We start from the raw sequence: 16,363 nt of genomic DNA on the forward strand, positions 1-16,363 counted from the left end.
TCTCCGCCAAGCCATTGGAGGCTGAGTCGACCAATCCACGGGTAGAGAAGAGCGGAAGCTTCTGGAGTTTGTAGTTTTTTTTCTGCACAGAGCCGTTGACTAGCACACATGGTTTATACTCACATCTAGAGGTCATTCTTTTCATTTAAGCTATGAAGGAAGTATCAATAATGAACTATTGAAGCCACTATAATTATACCAAGGCCCTTTGCAATAAGCTATTTCATTTTAATACACTGTTTACACTAATACCATACTTAAAAAAACACTTAACATGGCATCCTGACCTCAACAGTGTAGCATACTGAGAAAGGCGCATGCTGCTTTAATTTAGGTGTCAGCAGGAAATAATTAATATAAAACGAGCCAAAAAGAAAAAGGCTATGGAAAAGCCCTTTGTTTGGTAATTAATTACACTGATTTTAATGTAGAAATAGGTCTAAAGGAATAACTAACGGGGTAGAATTAGACACCACGTCCACAGTTGAATGGAAATTTCTTGTTTATCAGATGCATAAAAAAATACAGTCATTATTTAAACCCACATTAGACTGACTGATGGTGTTTATTAAGCACACTTTTGTAGCTTTTCGGAGCACATCCGCTATCAGACAAATTATTCAATGTGCATCCAAAGCCATTGGGAAATGGTTTCACTCTCAGAACATTTGCAGAACTTGTCTCTCACTTTATTTTCTGAAACAGTGGTGAGATTATAGAGTTAATTCAGGGGGACAAATTATGTATGTGAAATCATTTGAGGATGACATGTCATCCTGTCTCTCCATGAAATTACACATCAGCACAATCCAGTTTATAGTTTATTATCCCTCCACTAACTAATACAGATCACATTATTATTTTGTTTAAAGCTTTCTAAACAATTCTTTCCTATTTTTTGGTTTGCTTGTAATACTGTAATAATTGTATACATACATTTGAATATAAATCCAATGTACTATATTCTTCTAAATGGTAATAAGAGCAATAACAAATTACAAGTAACACTAACAAATACACAAGTATAAAAAATGACCATGAGATGGAAGAAGTGATTACAAATGTATTTACTGTGACTCTCTCTCTCTCTCTCTCTCTCTCTCTCTCTCTCTCTCTCTCTCTCTCTCTCTCTCTCTCTCTTACATATTACAGTCTTGCTCAACCAGTTCATCCACTCTTTAGCAATTTCATCATTGAAACCTCCCCAGATTTCTTGGGCTTGATTCCAGACTTTGTTGACTTGCAAGGTGATTATGTAACTGAAGTTGGTCAAGTTTTTAACACAAATATCACATATGTTCGTATGTACAGTTTACATCTGCTAAATATTTTTGTTCTGCTCAGGCTGTTTTCTGAATTGAATCATTTGGTTTTGGTTAATTAAAATTGCAACTCTATTTTTTAAAAACCAAAGTTATAATTGAAAATGCTTGTTTTGTCCAAAATCGAAATAAATCCACTTTCACTCAGAGTATTGAGAAAATAAGAAAAATATTTAAATTCAAGATGCTGTGCTTAAATGAAGATTCAGTCTTTGGATTTTTTTAAATAATAATCACATAATAGACAAATTGTTTCAAAACTAAAACTGCACTGAAAATTCTGCTGTCATGTAGCGATATCAAGAGACATGTACGCTGTTTTTTTTCCTCCCAAATAAAGATGGACACTAATATGAACGTGTTGTATTGCATCCTCCTTTATCACACCACAACTTGACAAATGTGGCACATATATTAAGATGTATCAATATGTGCTACGTTTAAAAAAGTGGGGAGGCCTGTGGGCAGTATTACCAACACACTATTTGTCCTTGCTTCATGAATTCAGTGTGGACACCAGGGCCTCCCTCAATGTCCACTCATCCTTCTTAAATAGCAAGCTGAGACATTACAAACTTCCTCATCTCCATTTTCACATGCATCACCATATACGTTATCTCACCTTCGCCAGCTAATGCCCAGTCAAACTGTCAAACTTTGTGCTGCATGGCAACACAAAAAATGTGACCCTCCCAGAAGCTTTTGCTCTCTCTCTCTCTCTCTCTCTCTCTCTCTCTCTCTCTCTCTCTCTCTCTCTCTCTCTCTCTCTCTCTGCAACTCGAAAGCAAACAGATGCACTTTGCATTTGAGCAGAAGAATAAAGCTCCTATCTGCTCTCAGCCTAGAAGAGTGTCATAAGAGAGAGGCAGTGGGGGGGACAGAGAGAGAGAGACAGAGAAGCCTGTTAAAGCCAGTTGCGGCCTCTGAACAGCTGCATCATGGTTCTTGAGTGCTGGGGCAGGTATTATACTGCATACCATCATTAAGGAATAAGTAGGGATGCATAAAAACGGAGAGCAATTGTGAAATGTGGAAACCACACGTGCCTGAATGAAAAACATCAAATGGAAAATGCTGTTTCAAATGTGACAAATGACTCCTTATTTTCATAAAGGCTAATGACATTTAGTATAGTGCTTATAGCTATTTCTGTTTCTGCAATGGAGTCCAAGATGAGTGAGATTCTGTGTGTTTGCTTTTGTGGGCAAGCAGCTGATATGTAAAGTCATAAAGAGATGAGTGTAAGGACAGTATGGAAAACAGGTGAAAGGCAGGGAGGATCGGAGGCAAAAGGAGAGAGAGAGAGAGAGAGAGAGAGAGAGAGAGAGAGAGAGAGAGAGAGAGAGAGAGAGAGAGAGAGAGAGAGAGAGAGAAGGAGGGGGGAGACGGGTGATGTCATATCCAGCTGGCACAGGACTGGGCGCCCGTATCTGATGTCAGCCGCTCCCTTCTTAAAAAAAATAACGAGTCCTCGGAAAAAATGATTAATTGCCCGACAGCACAAAGTTTATAGAAAAGAAAGAGAGGGGGTTGCGGGGGAGGCGGAGGTGGCGGAGGTGCCTGAGTTACAGAGGAGCATAAAATAGCAAAAGAGCACAAGTGAGGGAGAGGTTGGGAGAGTGCCACATCAAAGGAGGAGCCGAGAGAGAGAGAGAGAGAGAGAGAGAGAGAGAGAGAGAGAGAGAGAGAGAGAGAGAGAGAGAGAGAGAGAGAGAGAGAGACGTTGAGGTGGAGAGAGATTGGAGGCAAAGCAGCAACAGAGAGGATGAAGAGGGGAAGTGAGAGAGCGAAGAAAGAAAAGCAGCGAAGGAGATACTCAGACAAACAGAAAGGGAGGAGCAGAGAGAAAGAGTGAGGCAGTCATTAATATGATGTTCGTTATCTCTGACTGACTCCCTCAACAAATGTTCCTCTGTGTTCTTTAGTGTGCTATTCAACGGGCCTGTCTATGTGTTTGTGTGTGCGCTTGTATAAATTACACAAAGGCACGGATGTGGGAGTGCATGTGTGGCTACTCTCATGTAAGTCAATTACATTGAACACAAGCTTACTGCACTTCACCGTGATGGAAAGAGGAGAGGACTTGAAAAGTTGAGAGGCAGTTATAATGCTTCCAATCTGGTATCTTGCGCTTTAAAGGCTTTAAAGTCACAGCAGAAATGTTCATGTGGATGATGTTGATGATGATCACGGCATCATGGAGGTTTCCCAATCAAAAACATAACGCTGACACGAATGAAATATACTGTATACGTGACTCCAAAATCGGAGTTTGTCTAAATCTGACAATCATCCATCAGTTCTGGGACGTCCCGTTGTCCCTTCACGTCACACTATGCCGACATATCCGAGAAGCGCGTGTTAATGATCTTCTTTTAATCTCATACACTGTTTTTGGTAATAAAAGATAACTGGTAATGCAGCTAAACTCACTGCGTTTGCAGATTCACAGGATATTGATCAATTATAAAATGGATAATAATCGTTGTGGTTTACATCCTCAGCGGAATGGGATTGGGTGAAGTGATAATCACATCTGCTCTTGTTACAGCATGGCAGGATGTTTTCCGCTTGGCTAGCAGAGAATTCTTCAGCCATCCCGACACGTCATCATATCTAATAGGTTAGGAGGACAGCAGTAAAATGTATTTGATTGAATTGCAACTGATGGCAGAGGTCTGCAGATTTCTTGCACGGCAGTTGGTAATAAAAAAATGTACAACTCATATTCTGTCATCGAACTTACTGTTTGCTTGTACACAATATTTCATTTTTGGGGGACATAATGCATCTTAAAGAGAACAATCTGCCACAAACTGAGATGATAACACATTGTGCATTGAACTTGTCGTGAACAGAGATTGACACAGAGGCATTAACATACTTCTCTCTCCTCTCCTTTTTTTCCTCATCACACCTCCTCTTTTCCTTCCCTCTCCTTTGCTCTTTTTGCTGTTACACCTGAACGCCTCCCTCCCTCCTCTTGTCCCCTCTCCACTGCTCTCTTCTCCATTTGTCTCCTCTCCTTTCCTTATAGGCACTACACCTTCTCTCCTCATCCCCTCGCTTCGCCTCGCCCTCTCGACTGCTCGGCTCCTCTCCTCATTCATAAGTTGTGCTCTACAGATAATAAAAAGCCCTGGCGGTCGGCAGGCGGCGACACCTTGTGATGCAGGAGAAGGGTGACGGAAATGTGCCCATAACAATGAAAGTCAGGAAGAAAGAATGAAAGAAAGGAATGAAGAAAGAAGGATGGAAGGATGAGCCAAAGGATGTATCACGAAAAGTTTCTGCTTCATCTTTTATCTATTTTTTGCAGATCTACAGTCACAATAGGATTATTTACCTATATTCATATAGTCATATTGTATCAGTTCAGTGCTTCTACATTCTGCCCACACACACACACACACACACACACACACACACACACACACACACACACACACACACACACACACCGGCAGCAGCCCCAGACTTTCTGCAACAGCCTCTGCATTTAAATCTCGTTCTTGTCTTCAGTGGCAAAGCAGCATTTTCGATTCATCTACTTGATTAGAACGAGCCTTTACCGCTCTTCTCCCTCCCTCTCTGTCACGAACTAACACACACACACACGCACGCACGCACGCACACACACACACACACACACACACACACACACACACACACACACACACACACACACACACACAGATACACTCGCACGCACGCACGCACACACACACCGGTGCGTCAGTTATTGGAATAATATACAGCATAAACCTTCATTTCTTTTCTCCTCCCGTCTTAACTCTCGCAGCTCTCCTCATCTCTGCTCTTCGTCATTCCTCCCACCAGGTCTCTCTCTCTCTCTCTCTCTCTCTCTCTCTCTCTCTCTCTCTCTCTCTCTCTCTCTCTCTCTCTCTCTCTCTCTCTCTCTCTCTCGCTTTCCCTTTTCTTTCGGTGAGAGCTGATATCTCTGGCGGTTTGCCGCATGGAAGTCGCCCAGGCAAGGCAGAATATCAGCTGTCTGATCCGCACTCCTTCTCTCCAGTTGCCGACCACTGCACGAGCAGACACATCATACTCACATGTATTGGGATCCAACGGGATATAACGGCATTTATCCGCTGACCGACTGACAGGGGAGTCAAAGCCCCGGCTTCATTCCTGCACTGGGGGGAATATTTCTGACACAGATGTAACAACAACAAAAAGAAAAGACATACCGGATCGTCAAGTGGAAGCCACAGCTTGAAACATTACGCACAGATAATTATATTCTCTTTCTATATCCTTTTTCTTCCTCAATTCCCTCCATCCCCTGCACGGACAACCCGGGGACCGGAGGTGGGGGGGGATTTCCACGGTATGGAGTCCTGATTTTACCAATCGACCCACCGGGAGGAATGAAACAGAGAAAATCCGTCGCCGTGGTGGAATATTAATAACCTAAACCGAACAAGAATCCAGGGGATGTTGCAGCAGAGTTTGGGACTCTAGAGAGCATTCCAACTTTTTTTTGGTCTCTGTTTTTAAATCTCGTTCCCTCTCATCTTCCTCGCAAGTGGGACTTCTATTTCCCTGACTGTTTTGCAGTGCTACTTCACTCCTCTATCATGGACCGGTCGACGTCTTTGGATATAGAGGCGCTCAAGGTAAGACGCTCTCACCCGGGCGGCGCGCACTTGTTTCAGGGGAGAGAGTTGTGGTCCTCTGCTGGGTGGGTAGATGACTGGGTGGCCGGTCGGGTGTCTGGCTGTGATGTGTTCGGAGGAAGTGCTGGGAGGATGAGTGTTATCACTGGGTGGCAGGCTGGATTGATCCGCAGCAGAGGAGCTGATGGTGGTGGAGGGCTCTACTGCTATGCAGGTGGCTGCATGTGTGACCGGGTGGCGGTCTGGGCTAGTAGGGTGACCCAATGGCTTAAGGATGCTGGGTGGGCAGCTGGATGTTGAACTTCTCCAGGTGCAATAAACGGATGTGTGTTGTTTTTTTTCTTAGTCAGAGTATCCAGATCTGGATTTGTTGCAACACTATCCGAGCTGCTCTCTCCGGGTCTGTCTCCGCCACCACACACATGCACAAATCCACACACTTGCATTGTTGGTTCGGGATTACAGAGGGACAGAGAGGGAGAGAGAGAGAGAGAGAGAGAGAGAGAGAGAGAGAGAGAGAGAGAGAGAGAGAGAGAGAGAGAGAGAGAGAGAGAGAGAGCATGCCAGTCTTCAGAGCGTGGGATGAATTCCAATATGCTTTTCGTGCACAGAGAGTTGTTGCAGAGTGAGAGCTGTTGTGTGTGTCGGTGGGACGCTCAATAGACGGGACGGATTTTCCCGACAGGGCGGCATCTTTGTGCAAAGGGGTTCGGGTAAAAAAAAAATAAAAAAAAAAATAAGACAAGAGCAGAGAGTGAAGGAAGAGATGACGACTTGCCTTCTTAAAAGTCTGTTCCTAACTGACGAAAATAATTATTCGACCTAGTAGGTGCGCTTGTTCCCGTCGACGGCTTCGTGCCTGTGTGTGTGTGTGTGTGTGTGTGTGTGTGTGTGTGTGTGTGTGTGTGTGTGTGTGTGTGTGAGAGAGAGAGAGAGAGAGAGAGAGAGAGAGAGAGAGAGAGAGAGAGAGAGAGAGAGAGAGAGAGAGAGAGAAAGAGCTCACAGCCATTCTCTTTCTATCCGCAATAGAGTTTTGCCCCCACCTCTCAACCCCCTTTCTTCACGTGGATGTCACCGCAATGGGGAGACGATTCCACCTTAATCTATAAATAATGTTCAGGTAAAGGCACGCGGGATAAAGGGGTGTGTATGTGAATGGCATGGGTTATCTTGCGCAACCCTTCTAAAATCCTTGGGAGCAGGTGTGCCAGGGGAGCATTCAACACCTGTTCCCCATGGACCAAATGTAAGCCAATCATTAATTCCCTCAACATCCATTTATCACTCAAATTGTATTTGGAGATTTATCTGCATATAAGTGGCCTTGGCGTTTTTGTGTTCATGTGCAGGTGTATTTTCGAGATCACATTTGCACTGTCACTTTTGACAGTGCAGTATTGAAAACAGTTTGAGAAACTAAATCCACAATTATTAGAAGTATTTGGGAAATCCTATAATAAGCCAAGAAGTCCAGGTCACTATACAGACATGACATGCTGCATGCATGCTGTACTAATGTAACACTTTCATCAGGGACTGTAGACAGAACATGTGGGGAGCAAAGCCCATTTCCTGCCACTGCTGTTCCTCATATCAGTGATTGGCTAAATCAGCCAATCAATGACATTCCCTGGAGGTTTGCCATTTTAAATAGCATGATGTGATCATATTTCTGAGAGGGAGACCGGAATACTGCACTTATCCAGTGCTCCAAATTGACTTCGACTCAGCTGGCTGGTCGCAGTTTCCATAGATGGAAATTGACATTCTGCTTTAAAAAGGGGGCCTTAACTGCTCGCCAATGAGTTTGACCTGCAGAACTGTGGGAGTATTGATGTGTTTGTCTCATGTGTGAGCTGTCTGGTCTTTTCGGATCTTGTGCTTGAGGCGATTGCAATTATAATTGTAATATATTGTATGTTAGAGAGTAACATGCGCACTTATGAGCGCAGAGTTGCGTTTAGTTTTACATGAGCCATCTCCCACGACTACGGTAATATGTCATATAAGCCTCAAGTTGCAAACTCAAAGATCTCTGTTTTGCTCTCTATGGTGACAAGCAGGTCTGTTTCGTTGCACTCTTCACGGATATCCAAACACTTGTTATTCTGACGAGAGACACACAGTTCTAAGTACTCTAAATGCAAGGACTCTCAGTGGGTCATTGGCTCAATAACCATTGTGTTACCTCACTTGTTTCTGTCTATCAAAGTTGAGTCATGTACCCTTTGGTCATCTTTGAAAAGTATTCAAGCTTGTGTGATTAATTAAAAAAACCTTGGCAGGTTGGAAATGTGAAAAAGTGTAAATCGTATATTCATAGGATGTTAAATTACTTCTATTTATTAACTCAGAACGCAACACGCCAAACAAAACCGTAGAACTGAAAGATCATCATTTGTTAAAGGTGTCAAACTCCATATTCAGAGCATTAATGTAGCAGCAGGTGACTATTTGCTTTGTAAAGATAACGGGGGAGTGATGTGTATCTGAGCAGGAAATGAAGTCACACTCACTATGTGTGTTATAATCGCAGCTTGTTGTCTGTGCTTTGTTTACGCATGCACATGAGTCTCATTGTGTGCGCCCCACTGGCTAGCTAATCCCCGCTACGCTACACTGTTACCGCTGATAACGGCGTAGCATAGAATACTGCCACATCGCTTCTTTTGAAAACATGTATTCGTATTTAACACTATTGTGCAAAAGTTCTTGCTGTAGGCCAGAGGAACCATCTTTCAACAGAATTGGGGTGATCACTAATCAAACTTTAACCCCGCCAGTTTTAGTCCATTGCTCTACCCGGTGAGTTTAAGGGATTTCCATCCACTTCCATCTATCCATCTATCTGCTGGGTTGTTTTTTTTGCAGAGCTGGTTTCATCTCTTTGGCAGTTCTAAAGCATTGGTAATTGGCAAACACACACACACGCACACACACTTGCACAGACATGCACACACAATGTTTCCTGCAGTGTTCTCCATTTGTCGTGAAGGTCAAAAATGTGTACGTGTGCATGTTCATGTGGGTTTATCCATGTTTATCTGTACTTGTGAGGATGAATTCTTCCCAATCGTACTCACACCACCATCGTTTTTAATTTATTTGGTAGTAAATTAAATCAATGCACTGTCCGAGCAAGAATAGCAAAACTGTGCGACGGAGTGCCCATAGGTTTGCTGGCCAGCCGGCCTTTTAAATGTTGAAAGTAAACGGGAGACAAACACACAGCAATCCAATCTAATGAAAAGCCATATTTGTTTTTTTATAGTCAGTTAAGTGTGAGTGAGTGCGTATGTGTACTTTGAAGAGCAATCCCAGGAAGTGAACAGTGAAAAGGGACAACATTAGGACATTGGGAAGTCACTGCAATATGCACTGCCTTGCCAAAAAAAAGTCTCCACCTGGATTTAACTACTACTGCCTACTGTACAAGCCTGTGGGGGCAGTGCTATGATCTGGGGTTGCTGCAGTTGCTCAGGTCTAGGTTCAGCAACGACCAAGTTCAGCAATAACCAGATTATTCCATCAATGGATTTTTTATTCCCTTATGGCACGAGTATATTCCAAGATGACAATGCCAGGATTCATCGGGCTCAAATTGTGAAAGAGTGGTTCAGGGAGCCATGAGACATCATGTTCACACACGGAGTCCAGACCTTAACCCCATTGAGAATCTTTGAGATGTGCTGGAGAAGGCTTTGCGCAGCGGTCAGACTCTACCATCATCAATACAAGATCTTGGTGAGAAATTAATGCAACACTGGATGCAAATAAATCTTGTGACATTGCAGAAGCTGATTGAAACAATGCCACAGCGAATGCGTGCCGTAATCAATGCTAAAGGAGGTCCAACGAAATATTAGTGTGCGTGACCTTTTTTTGGGTGGCGACTTTTCTTTTGGCCGGGCAGCGTATCACATATACAAGTGGATTTGTCCAAAGACCTATCTGCTTTTAAATCAGTGTGGGTTTCAATATCAATGGAGCAGTTTAAGTGCTATTGATCTTTAGTAATAGCTGCACCATGAATTATATGCAGTATAATACATTCAGTCAGATTGAATTTGACCCTCCAGATCTGAGGCTCTTAACTTGTTACTGAATGAGGTATTGGAAAGCCAGGAGTAGTTTAATTTTGGTAGTGCTACAGCCAATGTATAATTTAACCCTGATGTAACCGTGCAAGACAGAAGAAATCCATACTTAACGGCATCATGGTGTCATAGCAGGACCCCAAATATCGTGTTGACTAACTTGTCATTCTGACGAACATCTCACAACCTATTTTTCACCAACCTAAAATTATAGACCTCAAATTAGATTGAGACTTCTAAATTGGCTTGCTGACAGTGTGGCTGTCAGTCTAGACATATTCATCACCTACTTCCACTTACTCACAAGCCAACTGGATCTTCAGAATAGGACAGAACCTCCGATTGATAGTCAGTTACCTGCCAAAGTGGCTGGCAAAGTGAACCAACTTATGGCACAAGCCTCACCCAGAATGAACCAGCATTTGCATGGTGGCTGCTTTCCCACCCTGTTTGCACTCTTTCACATAACCCCATTTGGTAACCACCCAGTGCAGCTACAGTTTTGCATTTTTGGCCACTGAGCAGCTCAATTGGAGCAATTGGGGGCTCACTGCCTCTTCCAAGGGCACTTCAATAGGAGCTGGTGAGGGATGGGAGAACATTACTCATTCATTTAAGCCAGCCAACCCCAAGCCAGCCTCTCTAACCTTCAAGCAAGCACAATTCCTCATCTGCGTATTAGCAGGCACCAGTTCAGCTAAACCATCTAACAAGCACAAACATAAACCACGCATGAGCTCATGACTTAACGTGCTGCTGCAGTGTGAAATACATTATATTTTTGGTGACAGTTATGTTTGTAGAGGCTTCCAGCGTGGCAGCTGCACAAATTGAAAAGTGGGCGAGCCAAACAGACCTCGATGCTGGAGCCTTCCCAAACATCTGCATGTGAAACCCGAGGAGATAGGCCATGAGGTATTTAAGTTCACTCACATCTGTAATAAAGCCTCCTGGGTGCCAAATGATTCAATAGCAGTGTGTTGATGGGCAGCATGAGTGAACCTTTGGGCTGGGACCCCATATAGGATCATATATTATACAAATTGACTTTTCGAAAACCTTTAAGATTGATATATTGATATACGTTTATTGTTAAAAAAGGAATACACTGAACGGATTAGAAACTATCAATATGCTTATGAATCTTTTGGAGGCCTCTTAGCAGCTATGCCATGTGCAAACTAATGACAACTTTAGAACCACATATGCGTTGGTGTTCTCCTGAAAATATTAGGAGTTCATAAGTAAGTCAAAAGCATCATTTTGTTATTGATTGATGTGACATCATTCCAGATCAATCTGATGGCTGCGGCCACTGGCCAATATTAAAATACTAGCGATGTTTTAATTTCAGATGACAACATTATTGCTGCCCAGTTGTAATTATGGCAGTGGAGCAGCTGTTGGTAGCCAGCGAGAGTTGGTTGCTAATGGTTAGCATTCACAGTTTATTATACCTGTAACAACAGCATTTCCTTCATCACCCACAAATCCTCAATGATACAAACATCTCAATACAGCTGATGCCTCCTCCACTTTTCATAAAAATTCAAAAGTAAAGTCTTTTGGTTGCTGTTTTCTAAATTAAAGCTGAAGAAATTGAAACACATTCCCAAGCAAGTAGTCTTTCTCATAGACACCAGTGGCCGGCATCTGAAACTCTGAAAGCTGGCCCTGAGATAGTTGTCATGCAGAAGTGCATCCTTGTCCAAATCCCTAGACTGAACAAATGTAAATCAAACATTCTAGGGGTTTACTAGGATGAAGGAGCAGAGCGAGGATTGATCTTGTTAATCACACTCCTTTGACAGCCGCAGAATAGCCTGAACTTGCTTTTTGGAGGAAAGGACTGTTTCTACAGTCCTGAAACTTTTAGTTGAAGTGCAGACTAAAGGTCTTTCTAGTAAAGGCACGTTTGAATGGGGAGTTGTCCTTTCCTCGAAGCTTTTTTACACATTCCTTATTCTCTCAACCGTTTGATTGCCTCTATCTTACAACACATCAGTTCATTTTACAGGTAATTAGCTGTTTCTTGTGCATGAATATTTATGTTTGATAGCAGTTTTGTACTGTTTGCTAAGCAACAGAGTGAAGCAATTGACACTGTTAAACCCCGCTGCACCGTATTGCTTCTGTGTCTCATGCATTGTCTGCCTCTTTTTTTTTCATGAGCTCCCCACAACGCCACACAATGAAGCGCTGAAAGTAAACTTAACCAGCTACGCTGCACTTAATTTAGGAAATAAATAACACTATTTTGGAAAGTATTTGTGTGAGATAGATGGAACGTGTAAAGTCAGCGTCTTCCCTGCATGTTTTCTGCAGAGGTATCTCTGTGACATATGCTGCCCAGCTTAGCCCAAGAGTTAAAACAGGGAAAAACAGCTTGTGTTTGTTAAAATAAGAAGTGTCTTTATAGGCATTATTATTGTGAGTGCATTAGACGTATTTACGGACCAACAACAGATAGGAACCGGGACCTCATGTAGCCTCTTAGAAGTCCTGTCCTGAATGGGAAGTTGCCATTTTTGCTTTCACTTTCACATCTCCGAATGAAATCTAGGCGATTCTTTAAGATGTATTTTTTTTGAGTAGCTTTCTAACCATAAAGGTACTTCATACAACAACATCATTTTGGCCCTGTGCCTGTCCTCTTTTGGAAGAAGGTTTGCTTTTGCCCCATTTCTAAAATGAGCTAAAGTGAAGCCTAAACGTAGTCTGGACCTGCTGCGTATGAAGTACAATCTGAGTCAATCTGTTCGTCCAACTCTTGATAAGGCAGCAAACTGCCTTGTGACGGACACACATGCACAAAGACACATGAATATCACACAAAAGCCACAAGACTGACAATAGAAAGCAATTAATTGTCAAACTGATGGAATAACTTCCTTCCATATGTCTGCCAATACATTACAAACAATTTGTGCAAGCTGACAAAGAGCACTTCCAATCATTTCTTTCTGCATTTAGGACCTGTGTGCCCATGGCATTCATTTTTCTAATCTTTCCCTCTGCCCAAAACGGTATTAAATGTGTGTCTTTGAGTGTGCGTGTTTGGTGTGCATTGAATGCTATCTATGTTGTAACCATATTGTATTGTGTTTTCCCACAACTGACTGTGGTTGTGTTTAATTAGTTTAGCTCCTAATAACTCGAGAAAGGCTGATACCTAGTTATGGATCCTCCGGGCGCAGGAAGGTGGAGCATAACAGAGCAAGTGTAGCATGATGCAAAGTTAAGAAAACAGGCCTGTGCAGCCCGCTAACCTACATGCCATCTATTACCATTATTAGTGTAGCATCCAAAAGACTTTGGGGGTCAAAGCAAATGTTAATAAGCTGAGGGCTGAATAGGGCAAATTTAATTATTTTCAAGATGTGCTGGCACTGCCAGGCCGATGCTTCACAGAAACCAGTGAGTGCTGCCAGTTAAGCTGTGTGCTCTGCAAGTAAATGGTGTTGGAAGCTAAACAAACTTTGCATGAAATCAGCACAGACTACATTCAAGTAGAGTTTACTCAAGCATTCAGGATGCTTCAGGGACACCGGCAGCATCCTCTGACACAATTACTAAAATAGAGGCCTTTATTATTGAGTTATAATCAGGAAAGCTGTGTGTGTGTGTAGGTGTAGGTGTGTGTGTGTGTGGATGCGCTGGCACACGTAGATGTGTACCTGGGGAAGTGAAGGCAGAGTGGACTGCAGAGTTTTGTAAGCGGAGAGAAAACATAAGGGTGGTGAACTTGGCCCTAGGGAAGCTCCAGGATCCACACCACCTCACAGTGGTAGATTACACACACACACACACACACACACACACACACACACACACACACACACACACACACACACACACACACACACACCGTCCATTAGTTAATGCTGATAATATATTGTGGGGAGAATTGTGTGTGTAAGCATCAACATAAAACCCTCTGCATTTACACACAGATGCCGAAACAAACACACGTTTGCCCCAGGCGTATTCGCTCTGCACCTTGGCCCAATGATTACCACTCAGGGCAGTAATCTCACACACACGCACGTCCTACCAGTGCCGAATGCTCCACCTCGCCACCTGCCACTCAGCCTTTCTTCGGTAAGCCCCGGGGTGTGTGTGACTGCGTGCAGTTCTATGTATGTGCACCGTTCATTTCCCATGTTCGCCAACCTCGACTTCAGGAAATGCTTTGTCCACTCTGACGTACTCTTGCAGCTACACAGTCCCTCTTGCACTGCAGTCATTTTGACGCTCGGATGTGTGTGTGTGTGCCTGAGAAAGCGGCAAATGTGTGTGTTCCCACAGAGCTAATGCAGGGGTGTGTCTCTACATAAAATTCGACTGCAAATCATATAGCACTACATTTTCTGTGCAGCATATTAGAGTTTATGTAATGCCTGCAGTTGTACAGTGTTCCTGTCCTATTTTCAGATGATGATTGTTCTGCTTGTTACCATTGTCTTGTTTTGACTACTGTCACTCAGGATGCTAGTGACACATTTCTATGGGATGTACATATGTGTGTGTGTGTGTGTGTGTGTGTGTGTGTGTGTGTGTGTGTGTATGTGTGTGTGTGTGTGTGTGTGTGTGTTTGTGTGTGTGTGTGTGTGAGACGTATGTTTGATTGCCAACTACCAATGCTCCAGTACTGCTAAAAATAAAGATGATATAAGACATGAGTTTCCTTCCATGGCCTGGGTGAAATCTCCGTTGAGGTGCAGACTGGAAGTGTGTGTGTGTGTGTGTGTGTGTGTGTGTGTGTGTGTGTGTGTGTGTGTGTGTGTGTGTCTTATTTCTTTAATGAGTTCACACATCTGTCATTTTGCCTTGACATTTGGAGGAAATGTGCACAAACACAGCCTATGGTTACAACTGTATTATACAAGATATTGATATACAATTACAGCCACCTTGCTCGCCTAAATCACCGCAGCAGAGAATAGCTGAATGAATATAAACTCTCACTCGGTTCACAGCAGCGAGCGAGCGCTCCAAAAAGAGAAATCACGGCTCAGCAACAATACATCTGTTCCCTTAATTCTTTGGTTGGGTGCAGTTTAACAAGATCACACAGCACTCCTGGGAAGTCTCAAATAGTTACACATGCTTTGCTGCCATTTGGAGTACAGTAAACACACACTGTTTCTCACCATTCCTATCACTTCATCGTGGTATTGAGTATCTTGTGGATGTGAACTGCATGGAAAAAAAAGATTGCGGGAAACTATTTGACAGGTGTCATATTAAGTGGCATCTTAGGTTCAGATGTCAATGTTTCTTTACAGCAATGCTGGGCTGTACTTACCGAGCGAAATGCAAAACACCAGCATGGCTACATGGGCCAAAATGTTGATATTTAAGCTGGCATTTGGTCATGAGCCAAGCACTGGACAATTGTGGCCTGTTTATTTTTGTCAGGGATATCACCAAAGTGGTTAATATTTCTCCTGGAAGTGACATGAAAGTCTGTACCGTATTTTATATAAAAGCTGAGATATTTCACTCAATACTGCAAACGCTAACCTCATGATGGTGCTGGAGCTGAAGTAGGGGAATCAGCAAAGTCATTGGGGTTATCATTTTAGGACCATGCATGTCTGTACAAAAGGTTGGGCCAATCCTTTTAATAGATGTTGAAATAATAACATTTCAACAATAACACAGGTCTGTTAGATCCGTCCCACAGGAACCATGAACATCTGTACACACTGTCATGTCAATCCATCCAATAGTACATTACATTTCAGTTAGCTGACGCTTTTATCCAAAGCGACTTACAATAAGTGCATTTAACCGTGAGTACAAACAAGAATCAAGGAAGTACAATTTCTTCAATAAAGTTAAGCTACAAAGTGCTCTCAGTAAGTGCCATTTAAATGCCACTGAAGTGCTTCTACTGCGCTACTTCCCTTATTCAAGGTGTAGTCGAAAAAAATGCGTGTTCGTTTGCGATTGGAGATGTGGACGCTTTCTGCTGTCCTGATGTCAATGTGGAGCTCGTTCCGCTCTTGAGGAGCAGGACAGCAAACAGTCGTGACTTTGTAGTTTTCAGCCTTTCAGTCTGGAGCAAAGTGGCGGTCGGACCAACCCGACACCGCTATCCCTAAAGCCATGCCGCTTGCGTGTCTAGACAAACCTGCTCTTCATCACAATCACCATAGATTGATATTGATAAGCTGTTAAAGGTGCTGTATCCAAAATTGAGAGCATTTATGTTGCCTCTCAACATGGAACCGGTAAAGGATGATACAATGATGATATGATCAGTGCAGAGCGGCAGACATAAGCTAGTGGGGCAAGG

General features: G+C 43.0%; 1 protein-coding gene across 1 annotated transcript in view; it reads left to right on the plus strand.

Annotated features, from left to right (window-relative positions):
- Nucleotides 1-5,287: 5,287 nt before the first annotated feature.
- LOC137795085 (zeta-sarcoglycan-like) overlaps nucleotides 5,288-16,363 on the plus strand; it is a 296,918-nt gene continuing 285,842 nt past the window's right edge. The window contains exon 1 of the mRNA XM_068592345.1: nucleotides 5,288-5,962. Within this exon, the coding sequence (XP_068448446.1) occupies nucleotides 5,924-5,962 (39 nt within the window). The 5' untranslated portion in view covers nucleotides 5,288-5,923. The remainder of the gene's footprint in view (nucleotides 5,963-16,363) is intronic.

Source organism: Clinocottus analis, unplaced genomic scaffold (genome assembly GCF_023055335.1).
Source record: "Clinocottus analis isolate CAN_PGR_092001 unplaced genomic scaffold, fCliAna1.0.p SCAF_27, whole genome shotgun sequence".
Classification (NCBI taxonomy): Eukaryota; Metazoa; Chordata; class Actinopteri; order Perciformes; family Cottidae; genus Clinocottus; species Clinocottus analis.